General features: G+C 44.1%; 1 protein-coding gene across 1 annotated transcript in view; it reads left to right on the top strand.

The window, feature by feature from the left end:
• Positions 1-662: 662 nt before the first annotated feature.
• The window catches only part of LOC143967043 (testis-expressed protein 11-like), a 35581-nt gene continuing 18832 nt past the window's right edge, over positions 663-17411 (top strand). The window contains exons 1-6 of the mRNA XM_077474352.1: positions 663-939; positions 7642-7727; positions 9414-9551; positions 11189-11291; positions 13550-13671; positions 16950-17035. Of these exons, the coding sequence (XP_077330478.1) occupies positions 918-939; positions 7642-7727; positions 9414-9551; positions 11189-11291; positions 13550-13671; positions 16950-17035 (557 nt within the window). The 5' untranslated portion in view covers positions 663-917. The remainder of the gene's footprint in view (positions 940-7641; positions 7728-9413; positions 9552-11188; positions 11292-13549; positions 13672-16949; positions 17036-17411) is intronic.

Genomic DNA, 17411 nt, shown 5'->3' with positions numbered 1-17411 from the left:
AGCGTTGGAGGCGGGCCGCAGTAGTCTGAGAGATGCCTTTGTCAGGGCTACTGATCGGAAGGAGCGGTTTATGGTCTGTCAGTATGGTGAATTCCCTACCATACAGGTAAAGATGAAACTTCTTAATTGCCCATATCAGCGCAAGAGCCTCTTTGTCAATGTGTGAGTAATTGCTTTCTGCTTTTGTCAAAGACCAGGAGGCAAATGCCACTGGTTTTTTTGACCCATCTGACCCAGATGTGAGACAGCACAGCCCCCAGACCATAGGGTGAGGCATCACAAGCCAAGGTCAGAGGCTTCTGGAGGTCATAGTGAACAAGCATGCGTGACACCAACAGCTTCCGCTTAGAGACTTCAAAAGCGCGTTGGCATGCAGCCGAGCAGTCCCATCTGGAGTGTTTCTCCAAAAGCTTGTTCAACGGAAACAAGGTGTGTGCCAGATCTGGCAGGAATTTGTGGTAATAGTTCAGCAAGCCAAGGTATAATCGCAGCTGATGGACGTTGGTTGGGGCAGGAGCTTTGACTAAAGCATCAACCTTGGCTTCTGTGGTGTGTATACCGTCTGCATCCACAAGGTGGCCACAAAACTCCAATTTAGTCACCATGAATTGGCATTTTGCTAAGTTCACTTTCAGATCCTGCTCTTGGAGTCTTTCCAACACAAGCTCCACGTTTCGCTTGTGTTCCTGGTCCGTCCTGGGGCAGAGGCTACACCAAACACCATCCGATTGTACTCATACAGTCCCTTGTGGGTGTTGATGGTCAGAATCTTGCGGGAAGAAGGACGGACCTCAAACTGTAAATATGCTTGTTTGAGATCAAGCTTGGTGAACTTTTGACCCCCTGCAAGAGAGGCAAAAATGTCATCTACTCTGGGTAGAGGATACTGGTCTATTTCCAGTTGAGAGTTCAGTGCCATGCGGAAATCGCCACAAATGCGTAAGTCCCCATTCGCTTTCTTTACTGTTACAACAGGTGATGCCCACTCGCTGTGCTCTACCTTTGAGATGACACCTTGTTCCTCCAGCCGACTTAGTTCTGCTTTCACTACTGCTCGGAGTGCGAAAGGTACTGTGCGAGCTTTGAAGAACTTAGGCTGGGCGTTGGGTTTCAGCTTGAGTCTCACACAGTCATGCTTTATTTTCCCCAACTGGTCATCAAAGATCTTTGGGAACCGCTGCTTCAGGGACACCACCCATCCCTCATTATCTCCTAATGGAATTGTCACAGTATTACAGAGATTTATGGCGATGTCTGGCATACCAAAGTGAGCAATCCAGTCTCTCCCAAAGAGAGGCGGTCCCCCATTTTCTAGTATATATAATGGCAGTCTCTTTGTCTGACCCTTGTATAATACCTGCACTTTTGCATAACTCAGTGGGTGGAGTATCTGCTTTGAGTATGTCTGCAGTTTGACTGGTGTTGGGCAGACAGTTGTTTGGGTCTGAAGTTGTCTCCATTGTTTCTGAGTGATAACTGAAACTGCTGCTCCTGTGTCTACATCCATTTTTAGTTTCTTTCCCTCAACGTTTACCTCTACAGTCATTGCAGAGGGTGCTGAATGCATATGATGTATGTCTAATCTGTGGAGCACTTCCTCATTCTCTGACTCAGATGATGATGTATATCTTCCCACCATATAGGTCTTTGTCTTTGGGTTCAGAGATTGTTTATCTTGCACCTTCTAGAGAAGCCCGGAGCGTGGTGACACGCAGGGGAACTTTAGAGCAGGGCTGGGCATGGCGAGGTGCCCAGTTACGCCCAGGGGAGGAGTTGTGGGAGGAGCTCAGAGGGTGGGAGCGGCAGTACAAAAGAGGGGCGGAGCCAAAGGATACCCGGACAGGGCAGTGGCGGGGTTGCTGGGGGCGGGCTTCCGTTGCGGTTTTAGGATTCCTTGTGGTTTGAAGGTGGTGCCCTTGCAGTCTGGGAACTTACGGTCAGCGTTACAACATCCCAAGGTGGTGACGGAAAAATTGGCTATGGAGGTGGCGTTGGGGCTCGTGGTGGGGCCGTTTGCGAGCAAGCCCATTGGTGATTTGGTAGTGTCGCCATTGGGGGTGGTCCTGAAGAAAGAGCCCAACAAGTTTTGGCTGATACACCACCTGTCCTTCCCAAAGGGGGGGACGGTGAATGATTTTATTGATCCGGAGGCGTGCGCTTTATCCTACACGTCGTTTGATGCTGCGGTGCGTTGGGTACGGCGTTACGGGAAGGGGGCGTTGATGGCAAAATCGGACATTGAGGCGGCATTTCGGTTGCTGCCTGTGCACCCCGAGAGTTTTAGATTGTTGGGTTGTTGCTGGCAGGACCGGTTTTACGTCGACAAGTGCCTGCCCATGGGTTGCTCCATTTCGTGCGCGATGTTTGAGGCGTTTAGCTCGTTCCTGGAGTGGGTGGTACGGGACGTGTCGGGTGTGGAGTCACTCATCCATTACCTGGTCGATTTCTTGTGCGTGGGCCCTCCCTCTTCGAATGTGTGTGCGATTTTGCTTTCTACGTTGCAGCACATGGCGGAGAGGTTCGGCGTTCCATTGGCTGCTGATAAAACAGAGGGTCCTAGGACAGAACTGAGCTTCCTTGGTATCGAGATAGATTCCATGGCTATGGAATGTCGGTTGCCAGAGGCTAAGTTGCTGGACTTGCGGAGGGACATCAGGGAGATTCATGGTATGAAAAAGGTTCGGTTACGTTCGTTGCAATCGTTGTTGGGCAAGCTAAATTTTGCATGCCGGATTATTCTCATGGGGAGGGTTTTCTGTAGATGGATGTCTGCGGCGACGGCAGGCCTTTTTCCAAGGACGGTGGAGTGCTGAACCCTGGCCTCGCTCCTGGGTCACAGCAAGCTTCGTGCGGAATCTGGTACTGCTGGAACTGTTTCTGGTGGAACTGGCGCTGGAATTGTGGGGGGAGGCATGTCGGAACCTTAAGCTGAGGCTGAACTGTGACAATATGGGGGTGGTGCAGGTCATCAATAGCATGTCGGCGTCTTCACAACCTATCGGTCGGCTGATGCGGCAGTTGGTGTTGCGTTGCATGCGATTAAATGTGTTTCTTTACGCTGTGCACATCCCGGGAGTGGATAACACACTGACTGATGCTTTGTCTCGCTTTCAGTGGGACAAGTTCAGGGCCTTGGCTCCGGAGGCGGACGAAGAAGGCAGGTCTTGCTCAGGCTGGATGTGGGAACTGGTATTGGAATCGCCGCAGGATGGATCAGGAGGTCGGTGAGTGGCGTGACGTGGGGGGCTTATACGAAGGTGTGGAAGGAATGGTCGGATTTGGTACAGGAGGCGGGAGTGGAGCAGGATGGGTCAGCCGCGCAGTTGTTGGTTTTGTATTTTGTGTCCAGAAACATGGAAGAGGGGCGCTCGGTGTCGTCTATCGAGAAGAAGATGGCAGGTTTGGCCTTTTTGTTTAAATTGAGCGGGCAAGAGGATTGGACGAAGTGTTTTTGAGTACGGCAAGCGCTCAAGGGTTACCGGAAGGTGCATCGGCGGCAGGATACGCGCAGGCCTATTACGTTTGCTAATTTGCTGGCCTTGATGCAAAAAGTGGGGTCGGTGTGTTCATCCTTGTATGAGGTACGCTGTTTTCGGCGGCCTTTTCGTTAGCATTTTTTGGGGCATTTCGGGTAGGGAAACTGGTTGGCCCATCTAGGGCTGTGGCAGGGGGTGTTTTGATGGAGGATGTACACCTCGGGGAAGATAGGTTGTCGGTTACGCTGCGGAAATCGAAAATGGATCAACAAGGGATGGGGGTGCAGGTGTGTTTGTTTGCTTTGCCAGGGTGTGCAGCGTGCCCGGTGGAGGTGGTGGGGTGTTTTCTCAAAAGGAGGGTGGCTGGTGGAGGGCCTTTGTTGGTACACGAGGATAGGTCTTATTTGTCTAGATTTCAATTCGTAGCAGTCTTGCGTAAATGTCTTGGTAACCTGGGGATGGACGGTTCGGCATACGCCTCGCACTCCTTCCGGATTGGGGCAGCCACGGAGGCTGCCAGGTGCGGGTTGGACGAGGCGGCAGTGCGTAAGTTGGGGAGATGGGAATCAAAACAATTCCGCAGTTACGTTAGGCCAGGTTTGGTTTGGGAATGATTTTTCTGTTTAAAAAGAAAACAAAAAAAAAACAGGGGACATTTACTGTGGTGGGGGAATTGACTTGTTGTGTTAATTTTGGGTTGTCTGTTATTTTGTTTGGTTTTTCGTTTCAGATGGAGGTTACCCACTCCTTGTCTGGATTGTGGGACATTCTTATGTATCCTGAGGAGCCAGGAGAGGGGACGCCAGACCTGAGGGGAGACAGTTGGGGATATCTCGGATGGAGGCTCAGATAAGGTGGCTGGGTAGGCCTGGGATGATGTGGGGAGGGGTGGTCCCGGAGGTTGAAAGGTATGTGAGGTTTGACGGGCCGCCAGATGTGTTGGTGATACATGCAGGGGGTAATGGTTGGTGAATACTGGTGGTTGCACTGCGGGAAAAGGGGGTGTCTCCGAGCGGCACAGCTGGAGGCCTATGATGGTTGGTAAAGGTCCCGCAGTGTACTGGTGTGATTTATATGGATATATATATATATATATATATCCGGTGAAAGAGGAGATAGCTACGTCACTAACCAATAAACGGGGGTTGAAACATGTTGTTTCTCATGGTTGTAATTACTTTGTTTTATAAAGTTATTTTGGAGTTTTTTATGTTATTTGGTTAATAAAAGGCTGTTATGGACATTTATACTCCATAAGAACGGTGTGGTCTCTTATTCAAAGATGGTAAAAAGGGGTATGATGGGTCTGTAACAGTTAGAAGGAAGTTTATCTGGGTTACACTAGTCAAGAGAAGCCCGGAGCGTGGTGACACGCAGGGGAACTTTAGAGCAGGGCTGGGCATGACGAGGCGCCCAGTTACGCCCAGGGGAGGAGTTGTGGGAGGATCTCAGGGGGTGGGAGCAGCAGTACAAAAGAGGGGCGGAGCCAAAGGGGAGCCAGTCGGCAGTACTGTGTGCGAGGAGGCGGTTTTCCCACCCACCCTCCCTTGTGTTAGGCTGTTTAACTTTTATGTTTTGTATTGTTCTTACAGGTACAGGTACGGAAGGTCGTCATGACAGCTGGAGGGGAGTTTTGGCGGTGTTTTGTTTGTTGGTCAGTGACGGAAGCGGTAATGTAGGTGACTAAATGGGGTGGGGGGCTCATCGGTAGTATGGCCCCTCCGGTGTATTCATCAAATGGTTGGTGAATACTGGTGGTTGCACTGCGGGAAAAGGGGGTGTCTCCGAGTGGCACAGCTGGAGGCCTATGATGGTTGGTAAAGGTTCCGCAGTGTACTGGTGTGATTTATATGGATATATATATATATCCGGTGAAAGAGGAGATAGCTACATCACTGACCAATAAACGGGGGTTGAAACATGTTGTTTCTCATGGTTGTAATTACTTTGTTTTATAAAGTTATTTTGGAGTTTTTTATGTTATTTGGTTAATAAAAGGCTGTTATGGCCATTTATACTTCATAAGAACGGTGTGGTCTCTTATTCAAAGATGGTAAAAAGGGGTATGATGGGTCTGTAACAGTTAGAAGGAAGTTTATCTGGGTTACACTAGTCATGCTCTGGCAAACTTGTTTCAGATGGCCTGTTTTACCACAATTATGACAGGTCTGATCCTTAAACCGGTGTAGTGTCATATTTTGCTCCCCATCATAGAATGCTCCGGAAGTGACGTTGCGGCCAGAAATTTAGCACTGCGCATGCGCGATGCGTTCCAAACACTTGCGCCATGCGTTCTAAATGATTTGTGACAATGCAGACCAGATAATGTCAGAGAAGTGAGGGGAGGTAATCCCCTCCCTGAGCTACAGTTACCTGCTCTCTCTCCGTCTAAAGTTAATGTCACGATTACCTCCCCTCACTCCCGTGACATTATCTGACGGTTTCACTGAACTACATTGTCGGAAATCCTCTGGAACGCATGGTGCAAGCATTTGGAACACATCGCGCATGCGCAGTGCAAAATTTCTGGCCGCAAGTCACTTCCGGAGCATTCTATGATGGGGAGCAAAATATGACGCTACACCGGCAGACTTTGTGATCATGGTCTGTATTCCCACAATGGTAGCAAGCTGACTCCCGGCTTGGTGGAGGTCTGTATTTCCAGTTTGCAACTGTGGGCTTGACTGCTATTCTGAAAAGTTCCTGTTTTACATCTTCCCTTCTGCCCTGGGGGTTCAATTCCTCTGTATCTTTCACAGCCATTTCCATCACTGAAGCTATATCAATTGCCTTTGCAAGGGTAAGGTCTTTCTCTGTTAACAGTCTTTTTTGGCTAGAGTCACAATTCAGTCCCATGACAAACTTATCTCTCAGTGCAGTAAGTAGGTACTCCCCAAAAGAACAGGTAGAGGCTAGTCTGCGAAGGGCAAGCACGTAAGCTTTAATTTCTTCACCTGGCTGCTGCTGCCTCTGATAAAAACGAAATCTTTCTGCAATCTCTAGTGGTTTAGGCTGGAAGTGACCCTCTAACAGTGTCAGGAGCTCTGCCAATGTCTTAGTTGCTGGTTTTACAGGGAAAAGGAGATCCCTAAGAGTGTCATATGTCTGAGCACCAACCACTGTCAGAAATACTGCTACTTGCCTTTCACCTGGGATGCCATTTGCACTGAAATACTGTTCCAGTCTCTCAACACAGGAACTCCAGGATGTCTGTTCCCCATCAAATTCACTTAATGTCCCGATCAATGACATTTTCCTGCTGGGATCTGTGATTGCTTTAATCCAGGTGACAATCCACAATGTCTTTGCTCTCTCTCAGACTGATAGACACTTTGTAAATCCCATCCTCGTCGCCACTGTTATATCCTCTGAGTTGTGAGAGACACAAGACTCTGGTCTGGAACAATGGATGTTTATTTCAGTACTCACTGTACACTGCAACATGCATCTCAGGACAGTACATCTTATTATGCTCCTTACATGTGCTCTAAGATGACTACTATGCCCCTTGACCCTTGTCTTCACTCCTGAGTGGAGCCAGCCTTAAAGTGACAGTACATGTGGAACCCTTCAGGTATAACAATGAGTATGAACAGGTAAAGGGGAACAGCTCAGCTTCTTTAGAGCTGGAAGTATAAAGGGGTAAACCTTGGGGACCCTAATGAAAGGGGTAAATTCTGATGTAATTGGGGTCAGGCCCAGGGGCCCATGCCTAAAGTTGTGCAAGGGGTCCCAAAACTTCTGACGGCTGTCATGGTGGGGAGCCTCTCTACTGCTATAGCTGCTAGACTCCGAGCCTGACCCCTGACCGTGACAACCAGATGGCCATAGAATGTGATAAGACTTTGGGCATTCCATTGTGAAATGGTAAACTAGCACTCGTCATCCCTAAATCATATTCAGGAGATTGTGTGTGTTATTGGCAGTGCAGAGCAAAGGGGGTAGGCAGAAGAGGAAGCCGCCCTGGGTGCTTCAATAAAAAGGGGACGCAGAAAGGGTAGGGCCTGCAACCTACAGTTTGCTGCTGAAGTAGTTCACAGCCCATGGGGGGGAGGGGGGGTATCTGTAGACTTTGGCCTTTTTTTGCCTTGGGTGCCGAGGAGCCGTGTCCTGGCACGGGTTATTATGTTATTATGGTCAATGTTGTCACCTTTGACTTTTTCAGGACATTACACGGGGAAGCCGCTGTCTGCTGATGCCTTGAATGGTTTGCATGTCATTTTCTGGGACTGCGCCACCAAAAGCTTTGAGGTCAGTAGGAATTACGGCGGGACGGACCTCCGTTTTTTTTCCCCCTTAATTCACAAATATAAGGAATCTGTTCCTCCAATAATCTAGATTTGTGTTTATGGTATGTCAGGGCTCAAAATTTCAAGTCCTGAGCCACTAGCCAGGCCTTAAGAGTTACTCGCCACCAGTTGCCCCGCCCAACCTCTCCCCTGCCCCACCCCTAAGTCCGCCCCTAAACACGTCCTTGTAAATTATCTCGTGAAATTACACTGCAAATGGAATGTAACAAATTAATAATAATATAACTAATATAAATAAAAAACAATAATAATAATAAAAACTTTTTATTATTATTTATTATTAATTTGTTTCATTTTATTTGTTTAGATGCGGCATTCGTTATTTTGGATAATTTGTAACTTGTAACTAAATGCGTATTCGTTACGTTCACTCATTTTCTAACTAATAATATCTAACTATTAAATTATAGGTATTGGAATTTCCTTTCAAGTTTGGCTGATGGTGAACGTAACAAATACGAATTTATCTGAAGTTACAAATTATTCGAAATAATGAATGCAGCATCTAAACCAAAGGAAATGAAACAAATTAATAATAAATAATAATAAAAAGTTTATTATTATTATTTTTATTATTAATTTGGTACGTTCCATTTGTTTTTGATGCAGTGTTCGTTATTTTGGAGAATTCGTAACTTTGGATAAATTCGTTACATTCACTAACAGCCAAATCTGAAAGGAAATTCCAATACCTGTCATTTAATAGTTATTATTTCAGATTTTCAGATTTTCGAATTTCCTGAACATTTCCAAATTTTCTAATTTATGATTTTTATATATTCGGATATTCGAATATTCGGAAAAATGCAGGTTTTTCGTTAATTTGGATGTTTCCGAAAGAAACTAATTTGTCGGAATTCATTAAAAAAACTAATTTGGGACGAAACGACTTGCACATGTCTACTCCCCCCCCCCCCCCCCTATTTAATAGTTAGTTATTATTTCAGATTTTAGAATTTTCAGGTTTTCTGATTTAGAATTTTTCGAATTTTCAAGAAAAACTTGTGAAACAGGGTTTTTTCGTTAATTCGGATATTTGCGAATTAATACATTTATCAAAATTCTGATAGAGAACAAATTCGTAAGAAACGAATTGCATGTGCCTATCATATAAATCACATGAGAACTGATACATTATTGTTTGTATGATATATACTGTGTGTACAGTATATATATTTTTTTACACTTTATATTTTACTGCATGCTGACATTACTGTATACGATTATTATTAGTTGACTTATTTATTTAGATATTCGTGATTATATGAGCAATGATTTTACTTTTAAGCTTTGTTGCTATTCTCTCTGGTGTTGATTTACTAAAAGCAAATAGACAGTACACTCTGCAAGTACAGTTGCCCCAGAGCTTTGTAAATGGTAGGGGGGGCTCTGCTGACTTCCATCATCCAATCACGTGCAAACAAAAATGCTGTTCTTTTTTTTTTTCTTGAATTTGTCTGGGTATTCTTTGAAAAGTGAAGCTTTACCTCTTTTACTGCACTTGCGAAATGAACAGACTATTGGCCTTTAGTAAATCCCGCCCAAAGTGTCACGTTTGTGCCATTGATTAGTATTTGTATATTGTTTTTATCACTAATTGGTTTTATGATTGTGTTCTGATCCTCAGAAGAAAAGCTACTCGGAGGCCTTGGGATGGTACAACTATTCGTTGGGCATTTGTGCCTCGGAGTGCACCGATCCCCACTATGCCAAACTACAGAGAAACCGGGCGACCTGCCTCCTGCACCTCAACCAACCCTCCCAAGTAAGATCCGGCTTTTCCTTAGACTCCATTACACCCCATCACACCCCGCCTTCATTGCTCCCTGCTCTCTCATTCCACCTGGTAAAATGTCAGATTTCTTCCAAATGCCCCTATTCTCACAAACAGAACCCCGAAACAGGGCCAGATTAACATGGGGGCTATTGGAGCTGCAGCTCAAGGCCCCTTCCTTACGATAGGCCCAACCCAGTGCGGTGTACACATTATTGACATGCAAATCACGGTAGCATTGATACTAACTTTTCTCTCACCCCTCTCTTTCTCGCCCTTCTTCTTTCTCTCACCCCTCTCTCTCACCCTCCTCTCTTACCCCCCCACCCCCATCTTCCTCTTTTTCTCACCCCCTCTCTAATCCTCCTCTCTCTCACCCCCTCATCCTCCTATTTTGTTCACCCCCCTCTCCCCCTCCTCTCTCACTCCCAACTTCCTCTTTTTTTTACCCCCCTCTGTCACCCTCCTCTCTCACCCCCCCCCCCATCCTCCTCTTTATCTCCCCCCCCTCTCTATCATCCTCTTATCTCCCTCACCACCCCCATCCTCTTTTTTTCACCCTTCTCTCTCACCCCCATCCTATTTTTCTCACCCTCCTCTCTCTCTCACCCCCATCCTCCTTTTTCTCTCACCCCTCTCTCTCACCCTCCTCTCTCTCTCTTTCACCACCCCTTATCCTCCTCTTTTTCTCACTCCCTTCTCTCATATCCCCCCATCCTCCTATTTTTCTCACACCCCATCCTCCTCTTTCTCTCATCCCCCTCTCTCATCCTCCTCTGACACTCCCCCTCTTACCACCCCCATCCTACTCTTTTTCTCACCCCCCTCTCTCATCCTCCTCTTCTCTCTCACCCCCATCCTCCTCTTTTTTTCACCCCCCTCATCCTCCTATTTTTCTCACCCCCCTCTCACCCTCCTCTCTCTCTCACCCCCTTTCTCACCCCTTCATCCTCCTATTTTTTTCACCCCCCTCTCACCCTCCTCTCTCTCTCACCCCCCATCCTCCTCTATTTCCCAACCCCCTCTCTCAGCCCCCCATCCTTCTCGTTCTCTCACCCCTCTCTCTCGTCCTCCTCTCTCTCCCACCCCTCTCTTACCCCCATCCTCCTCTTTTTCTCAGCCCCCTCTCTCACCCTCCTCTCTCTCTCTCTCTAACCCCCTCTCTCACCACCTCATGCTCCTCTTTTTCTCACCCCCTCTCTCACCTCCTCAATCACCTCCCTCATCCTCCTCTTTCTCTCGCCCCTCTCTCTCATCCTCCTCTCTCTGTAACTCCCCCCACCACCCTCCTCTTTGTCTCACCCCCCTCTCGCACCCCTCCCATCCTCCTCTCTCTCCCACCCCCCCATCCTCCTCTTTCTCTCACCCCTCTCTCTCATCCTCCTCTCTCTCTCACCCCCCCATCCTCCTTTCTAGCTAATTGAATTTGTTTCAATGTTTAATTTGTTTTATCAAAAATTGTTTGCATTTTCATTTTATTTATTTCCATAAAAAGGGCCACCAAAATCCTCAGCACTGGGCCCCATCATGCGTTATAATCAGGCCCCTGCTAGATCTTCCTCATCCTATTGATGTTTTCTAATAGGGAGACGTCCTCCGCTATTGGTAAGAAATTCTCCTTATTTCAGGCAAGAGAGGCTGTGAGAGAAGCTGAGAAACATGACCCGGACAATATCCTCACCCATTATATCCTCTTTAGGATCGCAGTGCAAGAAAACAGGGAGCTGGAAGGTAAGTGGTCTTCTCTCGTGTGTTCTGGGAAATCCATTGGAAGAGGAACAGCCTGAAGATTTACCTGATAGGTGCAACTATGGTCAGGGAGTTCAGTTGCCAGGGGCAACAGCCAAAAACAAATGGGATCAAGGCAGGCAGCAGACAGACAGGCTGGAGTTCAACACGCCATTCTAGTATATTGGAAGTGGAATCTTATATTTGTGTATATAATATATATATATATATATATATATATATATATATATATATTACCAAAAGAAAGTATTGGGACACCTGCCTTTACACACACACATGAACTTTAATGGCATCCCAGTCTTAGTCCGTAGGGCTCAATATTGAGTTGGCTCCACCCTTTGCAGATATAACAGCTTCACCTCTTCTGGGGAGGCCGTCCACAAGGTTTAGGAGTGTGTCTATGGGAACATGTGACCATTCTTCCAGAAGAGCATTTGTGAGGTCAGGCACTGATGTTGGACGAGAAGGCCTGGCTCTTAGTCTCCGCTCTAATTCATCCCATAGGCTATTGGAGTTGAGGTCAGGACTCTGTGCAGGCCAGTCAAGATCCTCCACCCCAAACTCGCTCATCCATGTCTTTATGGACCTTGCTTTGTGCACTGGTGGGCAGTCATGTTGGAACAGGAAGGGGCCGTCCCCAAACTGTTCCTACAAAGTTGGGAGCATGAAATTGTCAGAAATGTCTTGGTATGCTGACACCGTAAGAGTTCCCTTCACTGGAACTAAGGGGGCCAACCCAACCCCTAATGAGCCAAGCCCAACTCCTGAAAAACAACCCCACACCACACCATAATCTCCCCCCCCACACCATAATTCCCCCCTCCACCCCCCGCACACCATAATACCCCCTCCCTCCCCCACACCATAATCCCCCCCCCCACACACACACACCATAATCCCCCCTCCATCAAATTATTTGGACCAGTGTACAAAGCAAGGTCCACAAAGACATGGATGAGCGAGTTTAGGGTGGAGGAACTTGACTGACCTCAACCGAATAGAACACCTTTGGGATGAATTAGAGCAGATGCATTGAGCTAGGCCTTCTCAACCAACATCAGTGCCTGACCTCACAAATGCTCCTCTGGAAGAATGGTCACATGTTCCCATAGACACCCTCCTAAACCTTGTGGACGGCCTTCCTAGAAGAGGTGAAGCTGTTATAGCTGCAAAGGGCCAACTCAATAATGAACCCTCCAGACTAAGACTGGGATGTCATTAAAGGTCATGTGTTTGTAAAGGCAGGCGTCCTAATACTTTTGACAATAAAGTGTATATGTGTGTGTATACCCCTTGTAAAAGTTTGATTGGATAGCCAACTATAGACAGGTCAGTCCACAAATGTCAAGATAAGGAATTTTGATACAATTAACATCACAGGGAGACATTCATTTCTTTTTTGATCTGTAAATGGATAAATGGGCCTTGTCTATGTATGTCAGGAATATATCACTCCTCTTGTATCCAAGTTAATGAAAGGAGATCGTATCAGTCAGTGATGGGCTCCCAATCATCCACTGTATATAATGTATCAAAACCAGGAAGGATACAATCTCCAATTGCAATTTATTTACTTCCAAATAAGTTTTTCATTCAAATCAAAGTACATTGTAGAAGCTACACTGTATATAACCTGAATGGAAACCTTATTTGAAAGTAAAGAAATTGCAATTGGAGATTGTATCCTTCATATATATATATATTTATATATATATATACATATATATATATATACAGTATGTGTCAAAAGTAAGTACACCCCTCAGTGACATTTGTGTAAATCTTTTCTCCTCTCTTTTCATGTGACAACACTGAAGAAATGACACTTGTCTACAATGTAAAGTAGTGAGTGTACAGCTTGTATAACAGTGTAAATTTGCTGTCCCCTCAAAATAACTCAACACACAGCCATTACTGTCTAAACCGCTGGCAACAAAAGTCAGTACACCCCTAAGAGAAAATCTCCAAATTGGACCCCAAAGTGTCAATATTTCGTGTGGCCACCATTATTTTCCAGCACTGCCTTAACCCTCTTGGGCATGGAGCTCACCAGAGCTTCACAGGTCACCACTGGAGTCCTCTTTTCCTCCTCCATGATAACATCACGGAGCTGGTGGGTGTTAGAGACCTTGCACCCCTTTAGGAAAAAGCCAAAGTGTGGCATTTGGGTGGTCAGTGGAAGGCGGGGGATGGGACCACACTCATTGGTCATCATTGTAACTTTTAATAATTCCTTGCAGCTCTGGATGGCGTCTCCGCTATGGGGAAGATGGCCGCTCAGACAGATGATAGGATCGTAATTGTGGGCCGTCATTATTCCGCTACCGACCTGCTCAGCCTGGCAGCACAGATCGCATTGGAGGTAAGATCACTGAACGCTCTGGGTGTGGACTACAAACGCCTTCTTCCCTCGTTTCCATCACATAGGGGGTTAGTTGTGTGCAACTTGTTTCGTTCCGAATTTGTTTTTTAATGAATTTCGACAAATCATTTTTTTTTCCGGAAACATCCGAATTAACGGATTTAACCAATTTAACGACTTTTTCCGTAAATTTGTAAATATTCGTCAATTCGTAAAATCGCAATATTGAAAATTTGGAAATTCGGAAATATTCAGAAAATTCGAAAATCTGAAATAATAACTAACTATTAAATGACAGGTATTGGAATTTCTGTTCAAATTTGGCTCTTAGCGAACGTAACGAATGCGAATTTATCCAAAGTTACGAATTATCCGAAATAACGCAAATATCTGAATTAACGAAAAACCCTGTTTCACAAATTTTTTCTGAATATTCGTAATTTGAATATTCAAAAATTCGGAGATTTGAAATTCAAAAACCCCAAAATTCAAAAATATGAAATAATAACTATTAAATTACAGGCATTGGAATTTCCTTTCAAATTTGTTTGTTAGCGAACTTAACGAATGCGAATTTATCCGAAGTTACGAATTATCCGAAATAACGGATGCCATATCTAAACAAATGTAACGCATTAATAATGATAATAATAATAAAAACGTTTTATTATTATTATTATTTATTCATTCCGTTCCCTTTATTTAGATGCGGCATTCGTTATTTTGGATAATTCGTAACTTCGGATAAATTCATATCAGTTCTCATGTGATTTATATGATAGACATGTGCAATTGGTTTTAATCCAAATTCATTCTCTAGCGAATTTCGACAAATTAGTTAATTCGCAAATATTCCGAATTAACGAAAAACCCCGTTTCACAATTTTTTTCAGAATATTCATAAATTTTAATATTTGGAGATTCGAAATTCGAAAACCCAAAAATCTGAAATAATAACCAATAATAACTAACTATTAAATTACAGGTATTGGAATTTACAAACTATCCAATATAACGAATGCCACATCTAAACAATGGAATGTAGCAAATTAATAATACTAAATAACAATAATAATAGTAAAAACTTTTTATTATTATTATTTATTTGTTCTGTTCCATTTGTTTAGATGTGGCATTCCTTATTTTGGATAATTCGTAACTTCGGATAAATTCGTATTCGTTATGTTCACAAACAGCCAAATTTGAAAGGAAATTCCACTACCTGTAATCTAATAGTTAATTATTATTAGTTAGTTAGTTATTATTTCAAACTTTCAGATTTTCTTTTTAATACCTATAATTTAGTAGTTAATTATTATTAGTTAGAATTATTTAGAATTTTCAGATTTTCTTTCTTGCTTTCGGATTTTAGAATTTTGGAAATTGCAAATTTTTGAAATGACGAATTTACAATCTTACAAATTTATGAATTGCATTCATTACAAATGACCCAAAAAAAAAAATTAAAGAAACTAAAACAGAAGAATTTTTTGGCAGTGCACATGTCTCTTGGGGTGTATTTATATTAACAAAAGATAGCTGGGAAAGCTGATAACATCTTTGGAACATTCAGTTCAGAGCACAAGAAGTGGCGAGGACACTGGATTTTTTTCGGGATCAACAGGAATTTTTCTATACTTGCAGAAAATGTACTTGGCTTGAAATAGGAAAACAAATGCAGCCATTACATCTGAGGGGGCCGGTAAGCTGCAATATATAATATTTTTCTTTAAAGCGGTAGTAAACCCGCAATTTTTTTATTTATTTTTTTTAACACCTGCAAAGCAAAAGGCATAATGAGCTAGTATGCACCGCATACTAGCTCATTATGAAATACTTACCTTAGAACGAGGCCCCGACATCTGGCACGATCCATGGTTTCTTCCGGGTATCGCGGCTCCGGCGCTGTGAGTGGCCGGAGCCGCGATATCGTCACTCCCGCGCATGCGCGCAGGAGATTTTTTTTCGGCCGCCGCCCACTGCCGGATTTTCAGGCCGAGAATCCCCTCGTGCGCATGCGCTGCTGCAGTCAGCGGCGCATACCGAGGGGAATATCTCCTAAACCGTACAGGTTTAGGAGATATTTTTTTTACCTACAGGTAAGCCTTATTATAGGCTTTCCTGTAGGTAAAAGTTACAAAAAAGGGTATACAACCACTTTAACCCCCCCCCCCCCCCCCCCAAAGCTCTATGGACCAGAACAGTTTCTTACATTTTCACTGTCGGTCTGTTTATTCGGCAAAAACATTGTCATTACTTACGATAACATAATAACACATAAATCTTTTTTCTTTTTTGGCCAAACATTGTAGCAATATATATATCGGTTAGTTAAAAAAAATATAGTGTTTATTTTTCCCTTTGTTAATTTTCTTGTCTGTGGATTGTATTAAAAATCAAAGAAATTTTGGAAGGCAATATCGCTACAATGTTTTATTGTATATAAAAAAAAAATATATATATATATATATATATATACACATATATATATATATATATATATATATATATATATATATATATATATATATATATACATAATCGTAGATAAAAAGTAAGCAATTTTATTGTATATTTTTTCTAATTTCAAAGGATACTTAAATACTTAAATTATGTTTCTACTGCAAAGTATGACAAACATTATTTATAAATAAAAATAAATATTGTTTTTTTATTTTGTGATGAATTTTTCTTAATAATAATACTGATAGTAATACATGCATACATATTTTTTTTTGTTTTTTTTACTTTTTTTTTAGGCAAACCTGGTTGTCTTTTGATGTTTCTGGTGTAAAGCATGGCAAAATGATTTTAATTAGTAATAATAAAACATTCATATTTTTTTGGAGGCAAACCAGGCTTTCTTTTGTCAATATTTACAAACTGAAGCATAGTAAGCACAGTTTACCATGCTTCGGTGATGAATGGACACAGGAGTGATTGGTAGTGATCGCTAACTGTGTTCATTCAAGAAAGGAAGGGGGCCAGCAAATTAGATATTTACCGGCCCTTTCCCCCCCGCTCTCTACCCTGAAACATCCCTCATGTGTTCCTGCAGCCGCTGCTGGCGGGAGAGGAGAGGAGGGTAGCCAGAAACGCTGTGGGGGAGGGAGGAGGGGCAAACAGGGGTGCCCAGACAGAAGATGGAAAGGGTGCATGTGCTAGGACCAATCACCCTGCAGTGCAGCAGAGGGAGAAAAAGGAAGAGAAACTCCCGAGTCTCTACGATTGGAATATTATCGGTCAGAAAGATTACCAATTCTGTTCTATATTTTCAGAATAATCAGCAGAAGGCAGCTGTGAAAGCTCTGGAGTGTGTGACGCAGCAGTCCCCAGACATACAACAAGTGTTCCTCTCACTCAGGTAATCCTTCCTATCCCGAGCTCCGCCCTAAAATAGATAAATCATGACATCCGGGCACCAATGTTGGAAAAACAAATGCATTTATTTATTATTTTTTGAATTGCAAAGCACGGGAGCTGCAGTCGGGGCATCACATGTGCGATGCACAGGATCCTGCTGGCCCCGGGTCCATACCCAGGTACGGGCGTTCAGTTATGGAGTTAGAGGAATTGGATGTCTCTGCACTTGTGTCCTGTTGAGAACTACGAGTCTCTCTGCTGCGGTGCTGTGGTCTCTCCGCTGCAGTTCTGTGGTCTCTCTGCTGTGATGTTGTGGTCTCTCCGCTGCGGTGCTAGATGGGGCAGGATTTTAGCCATGTATATTTTTACATTGTTAC

This window comes from Lithobates pipiens, unplaced genomic scaffold (genome assembly GCF_037356315.1).
Source record: "Lithobates pipiens isolate NorthernLeopardFrog02 unplaced genomic scaffold, aLitPip1_a1.2 Scaffold_1, whole genome shotgun sequence".
Taxonomy (NCBI): Eukaryota; Metazoa; Chordata; class Amphibia; order Anura; family Ranidae; genus Lithobates; species Lithobates pipiens.
Note: the sequence above shows the minus strand (reverse complement) of the source record. Positions and strands in the feature narration are given on the sequence as shown.